General features: G+C 41.8%; 2 protein-coding genes, 1 long non-coding RNA gene and 1 pseudogene across 4 annotated transcripts in view; 3 read left to right on the top strand and 1 right to left on the bottom strand.

Moving 5' to 3' along the window:
- Nucleotides 1–22,918, bottom strand: part of LOC117095675 — a 33,306-nt gene that overhangs the window by 1,042 nt on the left and 9,346 nt on the right. Inside the window, exons 2-3 of the long non-coding RNA XR_004442131.1 lie at nucleotides 2,504–2,688; nucleotides 1,233–1,410 (exon numbers count right to left, since the gene is read on the bottom strand). This is a non-coding gene — a long non-coding RNA (uncharacterized LOC117095675). The remainder of the gene's footprint in view (nucleotides 1–1,232; nucleotides 1,411–2,503; nucleotides 2,689–22,918) is intronic.
- On the top strand, nucleotides 1,519–2,061 carry LOC117095673 (keratin-associated protein 19-5). Its single transcript, XM_033232280.1, has one exon. It carries the CDS (start codon nucleotides 1,597–1,599, stop codon nucleotides 1,813–1,815), a length of 219 nt encoding a protein of 72 aa, XP_033088171.1. The 5' UTR covers nucleotides 1,519–1,596; the 3' UTR covers nucleotides 1,816–2,061.
- On the top strand, nucleotides 5,420–5,972 carry LOC117095671 (annotated as a pseudogene).
- On the top strand, nucleotides 15,793–21,210 carry LOC117095672 (keratin-associated protein 19-3). Of its 2 annotated transcripts, XM_033232279.1 has the most exons (2): nucleotides 15,793–16,001; nucleotides 21,119–21,210. In XM_033232279.1, the coding sequence occupies exons 1-2, from the start codon at nucleotides 15,875–15,877 to the stop codon at nucleotides 21,208–21,210; spliced, it is 219 nt and encodes a 72-aa protein (XP_033088170.1). In that variant the 5' UTR covers nucleotides 15,793–15,874. The 2 variants fall into 2 exon arrangements, with proteins under 2 accessions (XP_033088170.1, XP_033088168.1); XM_033232277.1 differs by lacking the exon at nucleotides 21,119–21,210 and having other exon boundaries at nucleotides 15,795–16,393.

Genomic DNA, 22,918 nt, shown 5'->3' with positions numbered 1-22,918 from the left:
AGCTGAGGAACTCTATGAAGCCCAGGGCAAATTTCTTTACATATATTTCTCTATTCTGTGTCATTTCACCATGGTGCCTTTATTTTGAAAACTTTGAAGACAATTTCAGTTTTAGGATACCCTTTTAACATTTCAGAAAGCCATAGGAGGTGGAGCAAATTTTTAAAAATCCATCCCCTAAAGTATTTATCCTTTGAGTTACAGTCTAATTATACTCAAGACCTTTTAAAATGTACAATTAAGTTGTTATTGACTATAGTCACCCTATTGTGCTATCTAATAGTAGGTCTTATTCATTATTTCTAAGTATTTTTGCTAGGGTGGGGAGTTGAGGATGTTCAGTAAGTAAGTACAAAAAATAGAAAGAATGATACTTTAATGAACAGATGAACAGATCTTTAATGATACTTAATGAACAGATACTTTAATGAACAGATCAGTAGGCAGTGGTTAGAAATTACCTCAGAATAAATGAGTACAGGATAGACATAGAAGAACATCAGGAAAGACGTTATAGTAAATACAAAGAAGAGGTAGAAAAAAAAGCATTGAGATAAGTGGATGAAAGGCAGAGGGGGTTGGGGAAATGTATGCAATAAACTTCTACGTGGCTGTTTCTATAGATGTTGAGAAAATGGGAAGAAAAATGAAAGCTGAAATGAGAATGGAAATAGAGGTCATATATACACTACTGAAAAAGGATAAAGAAAGAATGTAATTGACTGGAGTGTGCAAAACAGAGGCAGATGCAATCTGCAATTTTACTAGGACTTTGAATAAAACCAATTATAAACGAGAGTTTTAGGACTTGAATGGAAAACTGAACTACTGCTCTGATAAGCCTGCATAGGAGATGGATTTTGTGCCCTCAATTTCTGAAATTAATTCTTACATATTTTGCAACCAAAAGGTTCTGAAGCTGGTGTACAAAGTCAAAAATAGTATACAAGTTATAGTGAATAAAATGCTAAAAATCAACATACGCTCTCTTTTTTTGAGTCCTTTGGCTATTGTACACAGCAGGGCATTAAAATCATTTTGATTTCAAATGTTTTCCTGTATTGTGAATATAGGCATTTTCTGAAGACCTCACCTTGATAAATAAGTTTGCTTTTTAAAACTACAGATTTAACATCTGTAAATTGAAAAAATAGCTGTAAATTCAGTTGAATATGAAGTTATCAGTTTGGAAGATGACAGACAAAGGAAATGATTCATTATAAAAGAAATACCATAAAGTGTAGATGATGTAATACACCTGGTAACAGGCAATTCTGTTGAGCATTTGGAATGTGCATATTTTGAACAGTCAGCCATTTCTTCTCATAAAAGCAAAGCAGTAAGTTCAATCATGTCCTGAATAAGACATTAAGTAAGCTGAAATATTTTAATGAGAATGAGGGCCTCTCCCTGCATGAGAAGACAACAGATAAATGAGTTGTAACATCAAACATAATACAAATAACTACAGCAAAGGAGGGTATACAGATGACTCATCACATGCTTTGACCAGGGTATATAAGCCTCTTACACATGCTGGCATTTACACTCAGGATCTTGCCTTGAGCAGCAAACCAACTCACCACTCGTGACACCATGAACTACTACGGCAACTACTACGGAGGCCTGGGCTACGGCTGTGGAGGCTTCGATGACCTGGGCTATGGCTATGGCTGTGGATGTGGCGGCTTCCGCAGACTGGGCTATGGCTGTGGCTATGAAGGCTACGGATATGGCTCTGGCTTCGGAGGCTATGGATACCGCAGCTGCCGCCCATCATTCTACGGAGGATATGGATTCTCTGGATTTTACTGAAATCCTTCCCTGACAACCTAACATGAGAGGCCATAGGAAGATCACCCGAACTTGACTGCAATAACAGAAAGATGAGGTCACCCTGGATCAAGCCAAGATCAAGAGCAGTTAGCATCTGAGAGTTTTAAGAATATCTATCATTTGATATTTCTTTGCTTTATGTCTCTGGATGTGTCTTACTTGTACCTTTATAGCTGTGGGGTTTCTCTCTTCCTTTTGGAATAAATTATGCTGACTTAAAGCAAATACATGGCTTTTATGTTTTGCTTGACTCAAAATGGCAAAGTGGTTATTTATAATTATATCCAGTGAAAAAAGAACTATATACATATAGAAGTATATTATACATAATAAAATAATTTTGTATATACATGCACCTATCTATATAGCTGTATGTATGTGCGTGCATGCATATATCCACATTCAAAGGTCACAGTTGACCCTTGAATAATGTAGGGGTTGGGGTACTGATTCCCCCATGCAGTTGAAAATCCACATATAACTTTTGACTCTCCAGACACCTAACTACTGGTAGCCGACTGTTGACCGGAAGCCTCACTGATAACATAAACAGTTGATTAACACATACTTTGTATTTTACATACATTATATACTGTATTCTTACAATAAAGTAAATAAGAGAAAAGAAAATGTTATTAAAATAATAAGGAAGAGAATTTATATTTACTGTTTGTCAAGTGGAAGCAGCTCATCATTAAGGTCTTTATCCTCATTGTCTTCACACTGGATAGGTTGAGAAGGAGAAGGAGGAAGGGGGACGTTGGTCTTGCTGTCTCAGGAGTGGCAGAGGTAGAACAAAATCTGAGTATGAGTGGATTCACTCAGTCCAAGCCCATGTTGTCCAAAGGTAAGCTGTACATGCACAAATTAAAACCATAACACTCAATGAAAAAGAATCTTTTTTCTTTGGAATACTGTGCCATCTTGACCATATCTTTTTAATTTCAATGCTTTCAGTTAGATGTTAGTGTTTAAATTCAGCCCTGAAATACCAACTTTATCAACTTTCAAATCTCAATGGAGACCAACATGAAGGGTATGTACTTTTATAGTTTGTTCAAAATGTATGTTTATTTGGCCCTTTCAATGGTATGAAGAGTAATGATAAGACAAAATATATATCTGAAAATACACTGAAAATGAACTTCTTTTTGTGACTTTCTGTCATGTTTTATTCCTGGTCCATCGTGGTGTGACACGAAGTTGCCCTTTCATATTATCAGCACATTTAAATATTTTGCAATACACCAAGGAAATATAGAAATCACTGCCATCACTTGTGAAGTAATTCATATTAAGGCTGTGACTGACCTGAAGCTTTATACACTGTAGCCAAGCCTCTTTTAACTTCCAACAAGCAAACGTGGGCCTTTTCATGTTGGTATGTCAAATAACTGTTTGCCCAAGAAAAATATGTAATAACATATTATTATGTTCCAAGAATAATATATTTCAGCACTGAAACAAAAGTGAATGTCTTTTGTTTGAGTCAAGCAAATTCAAAAATGCCAGGAAAATAATATAAAAGAACTGTGGAGTGTGCAGGGGTACTACTATAAAGTTTTCCCAATGCTTACTCTGATACCATCTTGAATGGGAAAAGATCTCCAAAAAGTGAAATCATTTGCTAAGGATCAAAAATGACATGACAAGGAGACCCCAGTCCAGAACCCAGTTTTACTAAATATCAGGCATTCTACTTCCCCATGCTCACTGTTCCATTCAGTTTTTACTTCTCTTCTTGTGTGTTGTCACATGAAGCATCTTGAAGGCTCTGATCGTGTGCGTCTGAAGAGTTTAATTATCATGGCCAAATAACCACCTCTATTTATTTTCATTTGTAAACACTCTGTTGTAGAATCTTGAACTTAGCAATTTTTTTTTTTTTTTTTGAGACGGAGTCTCTGTCGCCCAGGCTGGAGTGCAGTGGCCAGATCTCAGCTCACTGCAAGCTCCGCCTCCTGGGTTTACACCATTCTCCTGCCTCAGCCTCCCGAGTAGCTGGGACTACAGGCGCCCGCCACCTCGCCCGGCTAGTTTTTTGTATTTTTTAGTAGAGATGGGGTTTCACCGTGTTAGCCAGGATGGTCTCGATCTCCTGACCTCGTGATCCGCCCGCCTCGACCTCCCAAAGGGCTGGGATTACAGGCTTGAGCCACCGCGCCCGGCGAACTTAGCAATTTTTAATGTAGCTTTATCTGTGTAAAAACAACTTGTTAATAATGAAAATCCAATATTTTAATATTTAAAAGAAATCATAATGCATTTGAAAAACTCTGACTTGTTTGCTGTACATATGGATGGATTTGCTTAGCCAGATACTATTACCAATTCTTTCATTCAATTCAAGTGAGATGTTGCAGTTTCACCATAAATAGATCTGGGTAAAAATATCTTAGTGTCTCCATTGCAGGGCTGTAGTATTTAGTTCTACTCAGTACGATAGAATTTCACATGAAAATTTTTTACTCCCTAAGTGGTCAATGGCATCACAGTCTGAAGAAAGGCTGTCTATGTCAAAAGAAGAACAATTAATATAACCATTTAGAGAAAGTAACACTTTTAGTATAAGGCAATTTTATCCTATTATTACATCTCTAGTTGTTAGATTGTATTGATTTGTGTTGAAATGAAAAGAATACCTTCAGAATACATTTCCTTCCAAGGAAAAGCTGTCACCTGGTCTAGAGAAAATGTATCATAGGGTCATCAGCCCCACAACTGACAAAAGGAATCTCCAAAATGTAGGTATACTATTACAAGATAACAGGAAGAAAAAATAACTGAGGGTACAAATCCTCAGTTGACTCCAAGAATTTAGTCACATATAGCCACAGCTGACCCCAAACATGGTTAATTCAGCTGTGCCCTTAACTTCAACCCTGAGCCTTTAAGTTCTTATTAACCTTATATGATCTAAAATATAGTGATCAGTTATTTTTAGTCTTACAAGTAATTTCCAAATGTTGCATTTTCATAACTGAATTTGTATACTTCTTTGCAATAATCACCATGTAGTAACAGCACAGTACATAAATGCTGAATGGATGAATAAATTCTCAAGTCTATGCCTCTCAAAGGCATGAGTAATTCTCTGGCCGCATCTGAACAATAGGGATTTATAAAGATGAAATGAGGGCTGGGCGAGGTGGTTCATGCCTCTAATCCCAACACTTTGGGAGGTCGAGGGAGGAGGGTCACTTGAGCCCAGGAGCTTGAGACCAGCCTGCGCAACATAAAGAAGACAATGAAATGAGCTCCAATAGCATCTGACTTTAGAGGAACATATAACCTTCATTTTATTTCATTTGTCATATGCAATATGTCTAGCTATTGAGAAATCTATTTAGGATCTGGTGTACCAAGACTTTAGATACAGCAATTTCTTCTCATTAAGTGATGTAATAACTTTTAAGGGCCATTGTAACTCAGCAACAAAGCAAACTCAAACAATTTAAAGAATGCGAGGGCCTCTCCTTGTGACAGGGAACAATGAATGACTTCTGTTAAGTAACTAATTGAAAACACACACACACACGCACAAACAGGTATGCATGTGACTCACCACATGCTCTGACCAGGGTATATAAGCCTCCCTCTACACATGCTGCCATTCACACTCAGGATCTTGCCTTGAGCAGCAAACCAGCTCACCACTCCTGACACCATGAACTACTACGGCAACTACTACGGAGGCCTGGGCTACGGCTGTGGAGGCTTCGATGACCTGGGCTATGGCTATGGCTGTGGATGTGGCGGCTTCCGCAGACTGGGCTATGGCTGTGGCTATGGAGGCTACGGATACGGCTCTGGCTTCGGAGGCTATGGATACCGCAGCTGCCGCCCATCATGCTATGGAGGATATGGATTCTCTCAGTTCTACTGAAATCCTACCCTGAGGACTCAGTATCAGAGGTCATAAGAAGATCATTCAAAGTAACCAAATATTGAGTCAAACAAGGGCACACTGTATCAATCCAAGATTTAAAAAAAATCATTTAGCATCTAAGATGTTAGGAATATTTATTATGTTATAATTGTCTATATCATGTCTACTGGTATCCACTATCTGCACTTTACTAATTGTGGAATTGCTTGGTTCCCTTTGCAATAAATTGTCTCAATTTGAAATGGCACACATGGCTTCTGTTTACTTATTTATCTATTTGTTTAAATGCTGACTCTCCATTCCATTGCCTATTTCTTTTCTTGAGTGCTTCCCAATAATCTTAAAATTCTGGTCATATGTTCGTGTAACAATCATAGCTGAGTTTTGAAGACTAGCCTACTTTTCACACTATATGCCTCTTTTTATTTAAGATTTTGGTGAATTTGGAACCTCCTAATTTCTAGCATATCTAGATCTAAATAAAAGTAATCAGTAAATAATGATAAATTGAAATGGTATAAAAAATTAAGAAGAATTAGAAAGACTCAGACTTGTTTACTAAACGTAAGAATAGGTTTATACAGCCAGCTAGTAAGACCCACACTTTCAGTCAGTCTAGTCAGAGTACATACACTCTCCATTGACTGGGTCAATTGATTCCATTGGAGGGCTACACTACTTAGTTTGACAGAATATGACAATAGCCCTTCCATTTTCCTAATCGTTAGTGGCATTTTCCCACAACACAGGTAAAGGCCTTCTGTAGCTATGAATAAGTATAACAATCAGTTTAACTACTTGGAAAAAGCGTTTGATACTTCTAGTACAATGTAGTATGATCAAATTATTAGAACTTGAATTTATTGATTTTATGGATTGCTGAAGGATTTTAAAAAATATTCCAGAATATCTTTACTTTCAGGGAAGAGCTATGCTTATCTTAGGAAGAACACATTATAACAAGACCTTAAGCCCCAAAACAGATGCATCAATTTGGTAGACTTAAATTGGCAGTATCTGAAACCTGTTTGATTTATTTGCGATTATGTTGCTTTAGCCTGAGTTAATAAAAACTGTAATATTCAAATCATCAACTGCCTTTAAAAAATAATCACAAAAATAGAACAAGTTTTAAAGAAAACAGAGAAAAGTTTTAAATAACAATGTGAGAGTTAGTCAAAATTGTTTGGACAAAAGGAGGCAAGATGGTGCAGTTCTGGGTTCTTCACTGTCAAATTTCCCGCACCCGGGAAAGACACGGGTGGACTGCGCAGGCGCAACCCGACCTCCGACGGAGAGAAACCGGAACCTGCCTAGCCATGCCTGTCAACCGCCCCCGAACCGCCTATGTCCCGCCCACTGCCCTCCCACTCCCGGGCCCAGGACGTAAAAGACGTTCCCAGCGGGCGCGCAGAGCGAACTTCCTCAGCCCCTCCTGGTACGCGGGACCCGGGAACCTCGTCCGAGAACGCCGGAGCGAACTTCCTCAGCCCCTCCTCCTGCGCGGGACCCAGGAACCTCGCCCGAGAACACCGGAGCGAACTTCCTTGGCCCCTGCTGCTGTGCGGACCTAGGAACCTCGCCCGAGAACGCTGGAGCGACTTCGTCGGCCTCCACCGCTGGAGGCCGGTGAACCTCGCCCCTCCCTCACATTGGTTTGTAAATAAAGTTTTTTTTTTTGCCTTGCCTACTTGCCTATTTTCTGGCATTTGTTCTGGGGGTCGCATTAAAGCAAATCAGCTGGTGCCGAAACCCAGGAGGAGACCCCTCCTCAGGGCCCCCCAAGGTCCGAGGAGCCTCCTCCTTCCACGCCCCAGATGGACCAGGACCTGGACATTGCTTTCCCCACCTCCAAGTCTCCTAGGGGTGAGTACCTTCTGCCTCCCTCTCATATCCCTTGGCCAGAAGTCCTGCGCAGGCCCAAGGCTTTTTTTTCCGGTCACCAGGTGACCCAGGGAAGTTCCCAAAGGCAGAGACGTCTGCCCAAAGGAACTCCATTCCGTTCTGTGGGAGACCCGTCCAGGACGGAGACGTCCGCCTGGAGGTAATCTCCATTCCGGCTCCAGGAGCCTCTCACCAGTCTCTGGTGGCTCCAAAGGATGCTTTGTAGCCAGGTAGAGTTCGGTTTCCGTTTCTGCCTATTGGCGGGAGGAAGGCAATGGGAAACCCCCAATCCAAAATACCTAGAGACTCCCCTTTAGGGTGTCTTCTAAAAAACCTCAAAACTTTGCAATTAGAACAACATCTCAGGCGAAAGCGACTGGTGTTCCTCTCCACTGTGGCGTGGCCACAATACAAATTAGACAATCAGTCTCAATGGCCACCTGATGGTACTCTAGACCGTAACATTTTAACCGACCTCAGTAGTTTTTGTCAACACTTAGGCAAGTGGTCCGAAATTAATTATATACAAGGATTTTGGGCCTTGTGTTCTCATCCGGACCTGTGTGGCCGGTGTTCCTTGGCTCAAGTCATGTTGGCTAAGGACGCAGGCCTAACAAATTCCGAAAAAGAGGAGTCATCTTTCCTGTCTGAGTTGCCCGAAGATCTTACTTCCCCTCCCTCCCTTCCACTCCCGCCGTATACCCCACCTCCCCCTCCCGCTTCGGCCCCACCTCCTCTTTCGGCTCAACCTCCTCCTCCCGCTCTGATGGTTGTTCCGCCTCCCTCCTCAGCCCTTCCCACCATTGTTGAGGATACACTTCCCTCCGACCCCTCGGCAATTCCGCCTGGTCATCTTAGCTTGCCTATCTCTGCCCATACCCGCTCTAAAGACTTCCTAACTGCCCCCGCTCCTACTCCCACCCTATCCAACCCCGCCCCCTGCAGTCTTAGCACCCTTGCGTGAGGTGGCCAGAGCAGAGGGCGTAGTTAGAGTTCATGTTCCCTTTTCATTAGCAGATCTTTTAAAGATTGAAAGACGCCTGGGAGATTTTTCTGCCAACACTACAATTTATGCCAAAGAATTTAGATACCTTTGCCAGGCCTACAATTTAACCTGGCATGATCGCCAGGTTATTCTTACCTCTACTCTAAACCATGAGGAGCAGGAGCGCATCCTAGTGGCCGCCAGGCAGCATGCCAACCAATTACACTTAACAGACCCTGCGTTCCCACTAGGAGAACAAGCAGTCCCCTCTATAGACCCAGACTGGAACTATCAAGTAGGCCAGCCAGGCCGCCGAAGACGAGATATGATGACTCAATGTCTTCTGGCTGGTATGCAGGCAGCCTGAAATAAGGTAGTACATTTCAATAAACTAAAAGAAATTATTCAAGGTCCAGATGAGAACCCGGCCACATTTTTAAACAGGCTAACTGAGGCTTTAATTCAATACACTCGGTTAGACCCAGCTTCCCCAGCCGGGGCCACTATTCTAGCATCATATTTTATTTCACAATCGGCCTCGGATATTCGGAAAAAACTCCAAAAGGCAGAGGATGGACCTCAAACTCCTATTCAAGACCTAGTCAAGTCGGCCTTCAAGGTCTATAATTCAAGGGAGGAAACGGCTGAGGCCCAACGACAGGCCCGCCTAAAGCAGAAGGTACAGCTCCAGACTCAAGCCTTAGTTGCTGCTTTGCAGCGTAGCCGTAACCCAAAACTGGAGAGCAAAACCCCCGGAGGCTCAAAGACAATAAAAAGGGCCTGCTATAAATGCAGTAACCCAGGGCACTGGGCTAATAGATGTCCCCAGAGTCCCCAACCGTCTGAGCCAGTGCGGCCGTGCTACAAGTGCGGAGTAGCTGGACACGGAGCTAAAAAGTGTCCTAACCGTCGTCTGCCAACAACTCCTTGTCCAGCATGCCATGAAGAAGGGCACTGGAAGTCTGACTGCCCCACCCTGAAAACGGGCATGGCGCCTCAACGTGATGTCCCTTCTCAGGACCCTGGGAGCTCCTTCCAGCTCTTACATCTGGATGATGACTGAAGGTGCCGGGACTCGGGGACCCCCATCACCCTCGCCGAGCTGCGGGTAACTCTCCTGGTAGTGGGTAAGACAATTAATTTTTTAATCGACAGGGGGGCTACCTACTGTTTTGCCGTCTTTCGAAGGGCCTAGCCTTCCCTCCAATATTTCTGTTGTAGGAGTCAATGGCTCCCCGTCCAGCCCTCGAAAAACCCCACCCCTTAATTGCTGCCTGGCCAACAACTATTTTGCACACTTGTTCCTCATTATCCCCTCATGCCCCACTTCCCTACTGGGCCGAGATGTTTTAAGTCAACTGAAAGCCTGTATCTCCATCCCTACTAGCGCCCCCCACCCTACCCGCCATCTGCTTCTAGTACTGACTAACTCAAATGACTCCAACAATCCTACTAACCCTTTCCCCGATTTCCCCATTCCTATCGACCCCCAAGTGTGGGACACCTCCACTCCTGTCGTGGCGGAACATCATCCACCAATACTTATAAAACTTAAGAAACCCTCTCAGTTTCCAACCCGCCCACAGTTCTCTCTCTCTCCACAGCACTTACGAGGACTAAAACCAATCATTACTAGGTTACTCAGCCAACACATCCTCATCCCCATTCATTCTCCCTGTAACACCCCAATCCTACCTGTAAAGAAGGCAGATGGAACTTTTCGGTTAGTGCAGGATCTTCGTCTTATCAACGAAGCTGTTTGTCCCACCCATCCGGTAGTTCCCAACCCCTATACTCTTCTTTCTCTCATTCCACCTAATACAACACACTTTACTGTACTGGATCTAAAAGATGCATTTTTCACTATTCCCCTGCACCCAGATTGTCAGTTTCTTTTTGCTTTTACATGGGAAGTCCCAGACACCCATACCTCCACCCAACTGACATGGACAGTGCTTCCCCAAGGGTTCCATTTCTTTGGGCAGGCCCTAGCAAAAGACTTAGCCTCCTGTCTTCTTACCAATAGTAAAATTCTCCAATATGTAGATGACCTTTTACTCCGTAGTCCCACGGGACAGGACTCTCTTTTAGACACTGCAATCCTCCTTAATCATCTAGGATCCAAAGGTTACCGAATATCCAAACACAAAGCTCAACTCACACAACAATGTGTCATATATTTAGGTATTGAGATCACTCCTACAACGCGCTCACTTACTACAGACCCCTTAACTCTAATACAAAATCTTTCTCCTCCTCAAGACGCTAAGGAAATTCAATCCTTCCTAGGCCTAGTAGGATTTTTCAGACACTGAATTCCTAATTTCGGAATCTTGGCTAAGCCTCTATATGCAGCTGTCAAGGAGACTCCCCAAGGACCTTTGTCTAACCCAAAGTTAATCTATAAACATCTCACTCACCTGAAAAACTGCCTTCTCTCACATCCTACTCTCTCACTCCCAGACTTCCAACACCCCTTCCAGCTTTTCACAGATGAAAGACAAAAAGTTGCAGTGGGTCTTTTAGCCCAATCTATAGGCGCCACCTACCGCCCCGTGGCATATCTATCTAAACAATTAGACCCCACTGTACAAGGGTGGCAGCCCTGTCTTCGGGCCCTAGCAGCAGCAGCCTGTCTAACCCAAGAAGCAAAAAAACTCATTAGGGGTGGTAACCTAACAGTCTTCTCTACTCACCGCCTTCAAGATCTTATTGCCCACAGAAGTATTAGCCATCTAACCCCGTCCAGACTCCAACTCTTTCACCTCCTATTCATAGAGGACTCCACCATTGCCCTAGGAGTCTGTTCCTCTCTGAATCCAGCAACCCTACTTCCTGACCCTCTCAAGCAACCTAGTACTGAACACTCCTGTCCAGAACTTTTAGAGGCCCAACCACCTAGTCACTTACATTTACATGACCAGCCATTGGAAGGCTCACAGTTAACCCTATTTGTAGATGGCAGTTCTTTTATAAATTCTCTAGGAAACAGACAGGCAGGATACACGGCAGTTACATCTTCTGCTGTCCTAGAAGCTAGGCCTTTACCAAAAGGAACAACATCACAGCCGGCAGAACTTATCGCACTAACCAGGGCTCTCCTCCTATCCAGAGGAAAAATGGCAAACATATACACAGACTCCAAGTATGCCTTCTTGATTGCACACACCCACTCTGTCATCTGGAAACAGAGAGGGTTCCTAACCACCAGTGGTACCCCTATAGTCAACAAAAAACAGATACTCAAACTGCTAGACACTTTATCAGCACCTTCCAGAGCAGCCATCATACACTGTAAAGGTCATCAGACTCCATCTAACTCGGTGGCGGCTGGCAATAACTTTGCCGACACCACTGCCAAGTCGGCAGCCGGATTCTCCACTCCCACGCTTCCCTCTATTTCTTTTCTCTCTCCTCAATATACCCCTACTTATACCCAAGAGGAAAAGACCAAACTATTACAAGATTCAACAGCCAAACTAGCCACAGACAATTGGATTTACCTCAATAGTAAATTAGTTATTCCAGAAACTCAACTCCACACCATTCTAAAAGACATACATAATTCCCTACACATAGGACCCAAAGCTTTATATAACCTCCTAAGCCCCCTCATTCACTGCCCCACACTCATGAAACACCTAATTATAATCAACCGACAGTGTTCCACATGTCTCAAGTCAAACCCTCAAGGTGCATTGCGCAACCCCCATCTGAGCCATCAACTCAGAGGGCACCAACCAGGCGAAGATTGGCAAATTGACTTTACCCGCATGCCAAGGCATAAAAAATTCAAATATCTCTTAACCCTCGTTGATACTTTTTCAGGATGGATAGAAGCCTATCCTACTACAGGAGAAACCGCCAATATAGTTGCCTCCATACTCACTGAACACATTATTCCTAGGTTTGGCCTTCCGCTCACTCTTCAGTCTGACAACGGCCCAGCATTCATCTCCAAGGTAGTCCAACAGGTGGCAGCCCTCCTACACATCACCTGGAAACTCCACATCCCTTATAGACCTCAGTCTTCTGGTAAAGAAGGCCAACGGGCTCATTAAGCAGCAACTCACCAAACTCTCCCTCGAGACTCGACAATCGTGGGTAACTCTCCTTCCCCTGGCCATAACCCGGCTGTGAGCAGCCCCACGGAGTCCAACAGGCCTCAGTCCGTTTGAATTAGTTTACGGCCAGCCACTCACCCTCCAGCAGTTACCCACCCTTTCTTCCCCGCTGGCAACTTATCTCCCATACCTCACCCTCTTGAGACAACTCCTGAGACAACATGCAGAACTAGCACACCCCTCTCCAACAGACACCTATGGCCCACATCTCTCAGCCCAGGAGACCAAGTATACTTAAAAGATATCCAAGCCAGAGATCTTCAGCCTAGGTGGAAAGGCCCCTATACTGTCCTCCTATCCACATACACAGCAGCCAAACTTCTGGGACATACGCACTGGGTCCGTATATCACAATTAAAAAAGGCCCCCGCAGAAGACCATCAGTGGACATCTACTAGACTTACCCCTACCCGTCTCAAATTCACCAAACTCTCTCAACCACCACACGTTCCCTGACCCCTTGCGCTTATCCCGATTTCTCGCCATAGTCTATATAAACATAACAGAATTCCAATATCTTACCCCAGATCCCTACTTGCCTCCAGATAATAGCCCATCACAGTGGTTCTCCCGCTTACCTTTATAGAACATCTTCAGTGACAAGGTGTACCCTCTGATTACACTGAAGATGAAGTACTATTTCATACTTATATTACTATCTTTTTCTTGCAATCAATCTCTATTACTAACCCAACTTTCATATGGAGATTCTCTATAGTTGAAACTTGGTCACACAAAAATAAACAGCACTCACAGCTACAAGGCACTGCTGACTGCCCCCCTTCAGGCTGCCAACCCCATCTTACTATAAATTTCACCCTATTGTGTTGCAGTGCGGCCGGAGCTAAGGCTCTCTGCTTCCTGCACGTTCAGACACATTACAATTGTAACACTTACTGGAAACAAAAGAACCTAGGATGCCCTTATATTTACTGTAAGATCCATTATGCAACCTTAAGACAGACGAAACCCACTGCTCTCTTCACCATTGCGAATCAACGAACCCCCCTTCAATACCAATTAAATATCAAAGACCCATGGGACCCCCGATGGGCAGACGGAGTCAAAGGTGGACTCTACACAGGCTACACAATCCTTAGTTCATATCCCATGGCTACTCTCTTGATAAAAAGAACACTTGTCCAGCAAAAATCCCTTCCTCAAAACATACAAGCCCTACAGAATTTAACCTTAGCCATACAAGCACAAGAACAGGCCTTACAAGATCAATTACACTCCTCCAATAAGGACCCCTTCTCATGGTTAAAACTAGCCCGTCAAGGGTTAAACCTAACACGGGCAGCCAACCTAACAAATCTCTCCCACTGTTTCCTCTGTGCGGCCCTTGAAAGAGCCCCTTTAGTGGCAGTCCCTTTACCTACTGCTTTCAAGGCTACAACTAACTCCATAGGCACCTCCCAAAAACCATTCTTACTCCAAGTCCCACTATACCAAAGCCCAGAAAGTCCAATCCTTCCTTTCTTCTACTCTACCCCAAACACCTCCTGGTGTAACTATACCCAGCCACCCGCTAAGACCCACACGGCTCCCATTGGAGGTTATTTCTGGTGCAACAAAACCCTCTTCAAGGTCCTTAATCACACATCCATTGGTCAATCCCTTTGTGTCCCAGTGTCCCTAGTACCTAGTTTAACCTTATATAGCAAAGCAGAAGTAGCTGAACTTGTCATACAATTTAACCCTCCTCCTAATGATCTCCAAAAACGGGCTGTCTTCCTTCCCCTAGTCATCGGAGTCTCCCTGGCCGCCTCCTTAGTGGCGTCAGGGCTTGGAACTGGGGCACTTGCCCACTCGGTACAGTCTACCCGATCTCTAGCAGCTCAAATCCGAGAGGCCATAAAGGCTTCAGCTGAAAGCCTGGCCTCCCTGCAGCGTCAAATTACCTCAGTGGCCCAGGCAGCAGCACAAAATAGGCGAGCATTAGATTTACTTACTGCGGAAAAAGGAGGAACATGTCTCTTCTTAGGAGAAGAATGCTGCTATTACATAAACGAGTCAGGCCTAGTGGACACTAATATCCAAACCCTAAACAAGATTAAAGCAGAACTAAAAACCAGGCAGCAGCACAAAATAGGCGAGCATTAGATTTACTTACTGCCGAAAAAGGAGGAACATGTCTCTTCTTAGGAGAAGAATGCTGCTATTACGTAAACGAGTCAGGCCTAGTGGACACTAATATCCAAACCCTAAACAAGATTAAAGCAGAACTAAAAACCTACAATACCCCCTTCACCCCCAGACCACCGGTATGGCTGCTGCCCGTAATACAGCAGATGCTCCCATTTTGGTAGCACCTTGGATGTCTAATATGGCAGTAAAGGAGTCAGGGTGTGAAAAAAATTTTGAACAGTTCATAAAGCTGCTTCGGAAATAGATTTTTTATTACTGTGATTTGACTTTAATGTTTGAGCTATATTCTGTTACGTTGTTAAATCAAAATGGTTTTTATTTTTTAAACTAGTAAAACAACAAAAAAAAGAGGAGAATATTGGTTATGATGGCCAATGTTCTAGAATAATAGAAGAATGGTGGCTTTATTTTAACTTTTTTAACTCCATGAAGTTCTTTACTGTTAGGCATAGGAAGTTGAGCAGATGGCTCCAGTCTTTCAAATGTTTGCTTCTCTTTAAAAAGGGACCTCACCTAAGGTATAAGATACCTCTGGAAGAATATGATAAATTTCAGAGCATTGAATTTAACCAAAGTCTGTTATGCAATCACAAATGAAGCAAAACAATTCAAGGAAAGCCAGAGATGAAGCAATACTTAATTTCAAAATGTAGCATTACCAACTGTGTAATGCAACATGCCTACAAAGAAGACTATTTAAGGTCTGGTATGTACAGACTTTGAAGCTACAGCGATTTCTTCTCATAAAAGTGACGCAATATGTTAAAGGGACAGCATGACAAGACAGCAATGCAATGCAAGCTCAAACACTTTAATGAGTTTGAGGGCCTCTTCAGATGTCAGGATTGGGTCAGGTAAGTGTAACATATAGAATTACACTAAAATAGGCAGCAAGTGTTTTGTCACGTGATCTGTCAGGGTATATAAGCATGCCTGCACAGATGTCAACATTCACACTCAGGACCTTGCCTTAAGCAGCAAACCAAACTCACTACCCCTGACACCATGAGCTACTACGGCAGCTACTACGGAGGCCTGGGCTATGGCTATGGAGGCTTCGGTGGCCTGGGCTATGGCTATGGATGTGGATGTGGCAGCTTCCGCAGACTGGGTTCTGGCTGTGGCTATGGAGGCTACAGATATGGCTCTGGCTTCGGAGGCTACGGATATGGCTCTGGCCTCAGAGACTGTGGATATGGTTCTGGCTTTGGAGGCTACGGATATGGCTGCTACCGCCCATCATACTATGGAGGATATGGATTCTCTGGATTCTATTAAACTACTGCCCCAGCAACACAATGTCTGAAATTATAAGAGGACTTTCCCAAAGCTGACTTCAATCATTGGACAACCAAGATCATGCTGGAGCTATTTGCACAAAAGAATTTAACATCTCAGAATTTCAGGCAATCTTTTCTATGTGCACCCATATCTCTATCATAATCCTGGTATTCTCTACTTTTGCTTTTATAACTGGTTGAATTATCTATTTATCTTCCAATAAAACATTCTAATTTCAAAGCACAATGTGGTTCTGTTTTGTTCATGAAACTCAATTATATGTAAGTGATGATGTCATTCAGAGACGCTATCTCCCTGACTGAGAATCTATGATTTTCATATACCTCATTAACATGCATGCACATAAATACATCAATAGCTCCAAAGAATAATAATTCTAGATTGAAATGAAAAATAGAACTTCAGAATGGTTAGTAATCTCACATTTTTCAACATTTTGCTTTTATTTAGATAGTTTTCAGATTTAAGTCAACAACAAAAAGCAATACTTACTTAACATGTCTTCATATTTATATATCAAGCATATATGTTTTATTTAATTCAGGTCACATTTGTCAACTCACTGCGAATGTGTAATGAATCCTTCTATCCATTCAAAATGTCTTTATTTTATTGTAAGAGCAAGCAAATGGTGACAGATCAAACCATATTTCTAGGTTAATTATGAAAGTATATGATCTTTCCAAATTATTGTATTTGGTATAACCTCACCCTATCATACTCTTCTGCCCATTAATTTATTTGACATTTTCATTGAGCAACTGATGTAACTATTAAATTAGTGTAGAATGTTTTTCTTATTGGTTTAACACATTTGACTTAAAACATTTTAGATATTTTTTTTCAACTAGCTTTTCTATTATCTTACTTAATCCTCATGGTATGATACAGCATTCTTCTTCACCATCATCATTTTTTTGAAAATTTTGCAACTTAACAAGGGAAAGAAACAAGACTTTAATGTGAACTAATTTACTTTTTAGCTTAAGCTGATGACAAGAACACTTTGATCCAAAGAGTTTTCTTACAAACCTGAATTTCAGTTAAACCACTCCCCTGATAAAAATAGGAAGAAGGGGGCATTTTGTTGATGACATTTTTAAAAGATATAAATGAATATCAGCTTTTTTCTAAAATCAAAGGATATATTCAACAAACAACATAAAATCAAGATATTTTGTTTAAATTTGTCAAAACTTGTTAAATGTGTCTGACTGAGTCACACAGTAGCATTAAAAGTTGCTCTACTAGAACAGACATTAAATGGTAGCAGTTACATTCATTTCATCTTGTAGATTAAACAATGACAGCAGCAAAAACACTCAGGAAACTTCCACTAGCTCTAGTGGCAGAGTCAGGATCAGGCTTATTGCCAAGGTCTTCTGAATGCAGGTGCCACCATGAAGCCTTTATTCCCAGTATATTTTCTCCCTTCATGAACCCAAAGAGGATATCTTGAATGTTCTGCTCAGTTTCCATAAATGTGACTGAATTTATGGGGGAAATGAAAATGGTTTCTTATAATCACTTTTCTATAATATTTTAATGTTCTGATTTAGAGAATTGAACCTCTTGATTTCAATGTTACCTTCATCTAGATTTCAACTGTAACCACATCTATATGCATATCTATAAGTATATATACATATGTATAAGTATACCTATATTTATCTGTATGGGTGTATCTGTTTCAAGGGATTAAAGTTTTCATTTGAAAGTTACAAAGTTAAATTTGCTTAGCCATGTCGTATCAGCTATTCTTCTAGTTAGTTCAATCTAGATGTTGTAGGATCACAATACATAGAAAGGCAAGGTACAGTTGTGTGGTTCCATTATTTTGCACTTATTCATTCAGGTTAATAGTTTCAAAGTCAATGGACATGCCTTATAGAGCTAAAAATAAAAACACCCATCAATATGATTATATTGAGAAACATTGTATATTATACTTTTATTCAAATGCATTATCAAATTTTATTATTTTATTTTTTATTTGATTAATTTTTATCTGGGTTAAAGAAACATGTTTTGAATTTATAGAAAAATGTCTTTCTCTCTCAAATAAAAGTTAATCACCCAGCCAGTAGAAAACTTTATTTTCATTATTTCACACGTCAACACAGGATCTGAGTTTCACAATTAACTCATGATCTTCCTGGAAAAATCTCCCAAAAATAGCATAACAGAGAACTAATTGTGCAAGTCCATTGAATTAAGTGAAAAAATCAGAAAAATAAACATTTCTCAATTTCCAAAGTTAATCGCTATCCAAAAGATACTATAATTGTTCTACTTTTTAATTATGAAAAAAGCAGAAGTATTTGATTGTTTTGGTTCATATATTTCATAGCATTATATGATGATATATGTGCATGTATCGATATATGTGTATTTGTATATCACAATGAGATATATCTTATTTTGTTCTTGAAAATACATAAGTAAAGCAGGGTGTATTTTATTAAATAATATTTTGTTTGTAAAAAGTAATAAAAATTGCCTTTAATTTATAAAATCTAGTGGATTATATTTCTCTTGCAGATGGTTATATGCATCAGAAACAGCAATGTACATTAGCCTTTCATGAGGGTTAGAAAATCTGGCAGGCTTACCCAAGAATTAATGAGATTCTTAAACTAGTTAGACTTACTTGTTATTGATTGTCTTCAACAACTACTTATTGAGAATTTAAAAATTGTCCAGTTTTCTTTTTCAGAACGAAAATAAAGGTGGAATGCCTTTTGATAAAGGAGAAAACAACCACGGCAAATATTGGGTTGAATATTCCTTTAAAACCTGAAAGCCATTTTGAGTGCATATTCCGCATCAGATGTGCACTACATGTTGAGGCAGGCGTGGCACTAGTACATGTCGGGAATGAATACAGCATAAAATGAAAAGATTTGATAAAGAGAACTGATATATACATAGTGAGGAAGACTAGGAAGTGGAAGACAAGTGGTATCTGTAAAGCATGAAGCCAAGATCATCTGAGTAGCCTAGGTAATACTTTATGTAGAGCCAGTTCTGGAAAATTGCGTAATGGTAAAAATGGAAATGATTGTTTTCGCGTGTGTGTGTGTGTGTGTGTGTGTGTATGTTTTAGACAGTTTCACTCTGTCACCCAGGCTGAAGTGCAGTGGCACGATCATGGCTCACTGCAGCATCGACTTCCCAGAAATCAAACAATCCTCCTGCCTTAGCCTCCCAAGTAGCTGAAACCATAGGTGTGCACCCTCACATCTGGCTATTTTTTTTAATTTTGTAGAGACAAGGTCTTCCTATGTTGCCTAAGCTACTCTCAGACTCCTAGTGATATAGTTTGGCCATGTCCCCATCCGAATCTCAGCTTGAATTGTATCTCCCAGAATTCCCATGTGTTGTGGGAGGGATCCAGGGGGAGGTAATTGAATCATGAGGATTGGTCTTTTCCTTGTTATTTTCATGATAGTAAATAAGTCTCACGAGATCTGATGGGTTTATCAGGGATTTTCACTTTTGCTTCTTCCTCATGTTCTCTTGCCGCCACCATGTAAGTAGTGCCTTTCACCTCCTGCCATGATTCTGAGACCTCCCCAGCCATGTGGAACTGTCAGTCCAATTAAACCTATTTTTCTTCCCAGTCTCAGGTATGTCTTTATCAGCAGTGTGAAAACAAACTAATACACCTGGGCTCAAGTGATCCTCCCACTTTGGCCTTCAGCATTACAGGGGTGAGCCACTGTACCCTACCTGAAGAGAATATTTTTGAACAGTTGGTCAGGCTGGTGTAACAGTGAGTTTGTTCTCTTGAATAATATCTCAGTTTCTGGAAGAACTTTTGTTATGTTGATAAGCCAAAACAATGTTTTGCAAGCTGATATAGAAAATTAAAGTAGTTTTATATTATGCCTACATACATATTTCCATTACTTTGTATTTACCACAGCTGATCAGAAAATTTATTTATTCAAAAAGTTCCTTTTCTTGTGAAGGAGGAATAGCCTTAATTTCTCAACCCAGTAAAGATATTTGGTATTTGAAGGCTTTACTAGATTTAAAAGTTTTAAATTTGATCAATGTATTTGAATCTGGGGGGGGGGGGGGGTAAAATAGAACAATCTAAGGAATGGTATAAAAATGAGAAATGAGAAAAAATTTAATAAAAACACAGTATCAAACATGAATAATCAATATGCTTAGTGAAGAATTATATTTAGAATTTTAAAAAATTGTGTAATTTTGAAAATGCAGACTATTTTGTCATTAAAAATAATGTATCAGCTGGGCACGGTGGCTCACACCTGTAATCGCAGCACTTTGGGAGGCCAAGGCGGGTGGATCACCTGAGATCAGGAGTTTGAGACCAGCCTGGCCCACATGGTGAAACCCCGTCTCTACTAAAAATATAAACATTAGCTGGGAGTGGTGGCAAGCACCTGTAATCCCAACTACTCAGGAAGCTGAGGCAGGAGAATCACTTGAACCCAGGAGGTGGAGGCAGAGGCTGCAGTGAGCTGAAATTGGACCACTGCACTCTAGCCTGGGCAACAAGAGCAAGACTCCATCTTGAAAAAAAAAAAAAAAAGAATGTAACAAGTTAAAGGGCATTCTAACCATGCAGCTAAGCCAGCTCAAAGATTTTAATGAGTTTGTGTCTCTCCTTTTGCTAACAAACAGATTGATGATTTGCATCGAGTAAATAAACAAATTGGGATGCTGTAAAAGGATGGCCACATGTTTATCACATGTTCTGCTCAGGGTATATAAGCATTCCCTAAACGTGCTGATATTCACACTGAGGACATTGCCTTGGACGGTAAACCCAACTCACTATCTCCGACACCATGAGCTACTATGGCGCCTACTATGGAGGTCTGAGCTATGGCTCTGGGGGTTTTGGTGGCATGGGCTATGGCCATAGCTATGGATGTGGCAGCTTCCAGAGACTGGGCTGTGGCTATGAAGACAGGAGATATGGCTGTGGCTACAGAGGCTATGGAGATGGCTGCTGCTGCCCGTCATGCTACAGAGGATATAGATTCACTGGCTTCTACTAAGCTGCTGCTCTAGTGATGCAGCATCTGTTACTTTGAGCGGATTTCAAAACAAGTTACTTACTTCTAAGATACACTGGGGGTAAAGGTGTAAATGTGTAAATGCTCCCATTCTAAAGGGAGAAATTGGCCAAAACAAAGGGGCTATAGACCCCAAACAAGTCCAAAACCCAGCAGGGCAATCATTGAATATTATAGCTTCAAAACAATCTCCTTTTACTCCGTATCTCACACCCAGGCCACACTGATGCAAAGAGCAGACTCCAAAGGCATTGGGCAGCTCCACTTCTGTGGCTTTGCAGGGTATAGTCCTGCTGGCTGCTTTCACAGGCTTGCATTGAGTATCCGCAGCTTTTCCAGGCACACAGTGGAAGCTGTTGGTGAATCTACCATTCTGGGGTCTGGACGATGGTGACCTTCTTCTCACAGCTCCACTAGGCAGTGCCTCAGCAGAGACTCTGGGTGGGGTCTCTAAACCCACATTTCCCCTCCATATTGCCCCAGTAGATGTTCTCCATAAAGGCTCCATGCTTGCAGCAGCCTTCTGTCTGGAAATCCAGGCATTTTCAGACACCCTCTGAAATCTAGGCAGGAGCTCCCAAGCCTCAGCTCTTGCCCTTTGGGCACCCACAGGGTTAACACCATGTGAAAACCTTGGTAGCTCCTGGCTTGCACTCTCTGGACCATCAGCCTGAGATGTAGCTGGAGCCTTTTTAGCCATGGCTGGAGCTGGAGTGTCTAGGACTCAGGGCAACATGTCCCAAGGCTGCACAGAACAGTAGGGCCCTGGGCCTGGCCCACAAAATCATTTTTCTCTCCTAGGCCTCTAGGCCTGTGGTGAAAGCGCTGACAGCAACAGTCTATGAAATGACTTGGAGGCATTTTTCCATTGTCTTGGCTATTAACATCTGGCTCCTCTCTACTTATGCAAATTTCTGCATCAGGCTTGAATTTTTTCCCCAGGCAATGAGATTTTCTTTTCTATGACGTGGCTGGGCTGCAAATTTTCCAAACTTTTATGCTCTGTTTCCCTTTTATGCTCTGGACATGCAAGTTTCAACTTCAGATAATCTCTTTGTTCAAGCATATGAGGGTATCCTGTTAGAAGTAGCATGTTACATCTTGAATGATTTGCTGCTTAGAAATTTCTTCTGCCAGATACCCTAAATTATCTCCCTCAAGTTCAAAGCTCAACTGATCCCTAGAACACAGGCACAGTGCTGCCAATCTCTTTGCTAAAGCATAGCAAGTACGACCTTTTCTCCAGTTTCCAACAAGTTTCTCATCTCCATCTGAGACCGTCTCATCCTGCGCTTTACTGTCCATGTCACTATCAGCCTTTTGGTCACAACAATTTAACAAGTCTCTAGGAAGTTCCAAACTTTCCCCCATCTTCCTGTCTTCTTCTGAGCCCTCCAAACTGTTCCAACCTCTGCCTGTTACTCCGTTCCAAAGTCATTCCACATTTTCAAGTATCTTTATAGCAATGTCCCTCTTCTCTGGTACCAATTTTCTGTATTAGTCCATTGTCCCACTGCTATAAAGAAATACCTGAGACTGGATAATTTATAAAGTAAGTAAGTTTAATTGGCTCACGGTTCTATGGGCTGCACAGGCTTCTCCTAGAGAGGCCTCAGGAAACTTTCAATTATGGTGAAAGGCAAGGGAGAAGCAAGCACATCTTCACATGGTCGCAGGAGAGAGAGGTCAA

This window comes from Trachypithecus francoisi, unplaced genomic scaffold (assembly GCF_009764315.1).
Source record: "Trachypithecus francoisi isolate TF-2019V2 unplaced genomic scaffold, Tfra_2.0 Lachesis_group14, whole genome shotgun sequence".
In the NCBI taxonomy this organism is placed as follows: Eukaryota; Metazoa; Chordata; class Mammalia; order Primates; family Cercopithecidae; genus Trachypithecus; species Trachypithecus francoisi.
This window is presented reverse-complemented; position numbering and strand designations above follow the sequence as displayed.

Coding starts and splice junctions, on each gene's coding strand:
- LOC117095673 (XM_033232280.1), top strand. CDS start 1,597: ATGAACTACTACGGCAACTACTACGGAGGCCTGGGCTACGGCTGTGGA.
- LOC117095672 (XM_033232277.1), top strand. CDS start 15,875: ATGAGCTACTACGGCAGCTACTACGGAGGCCTGGGCTATGGCTATGGA.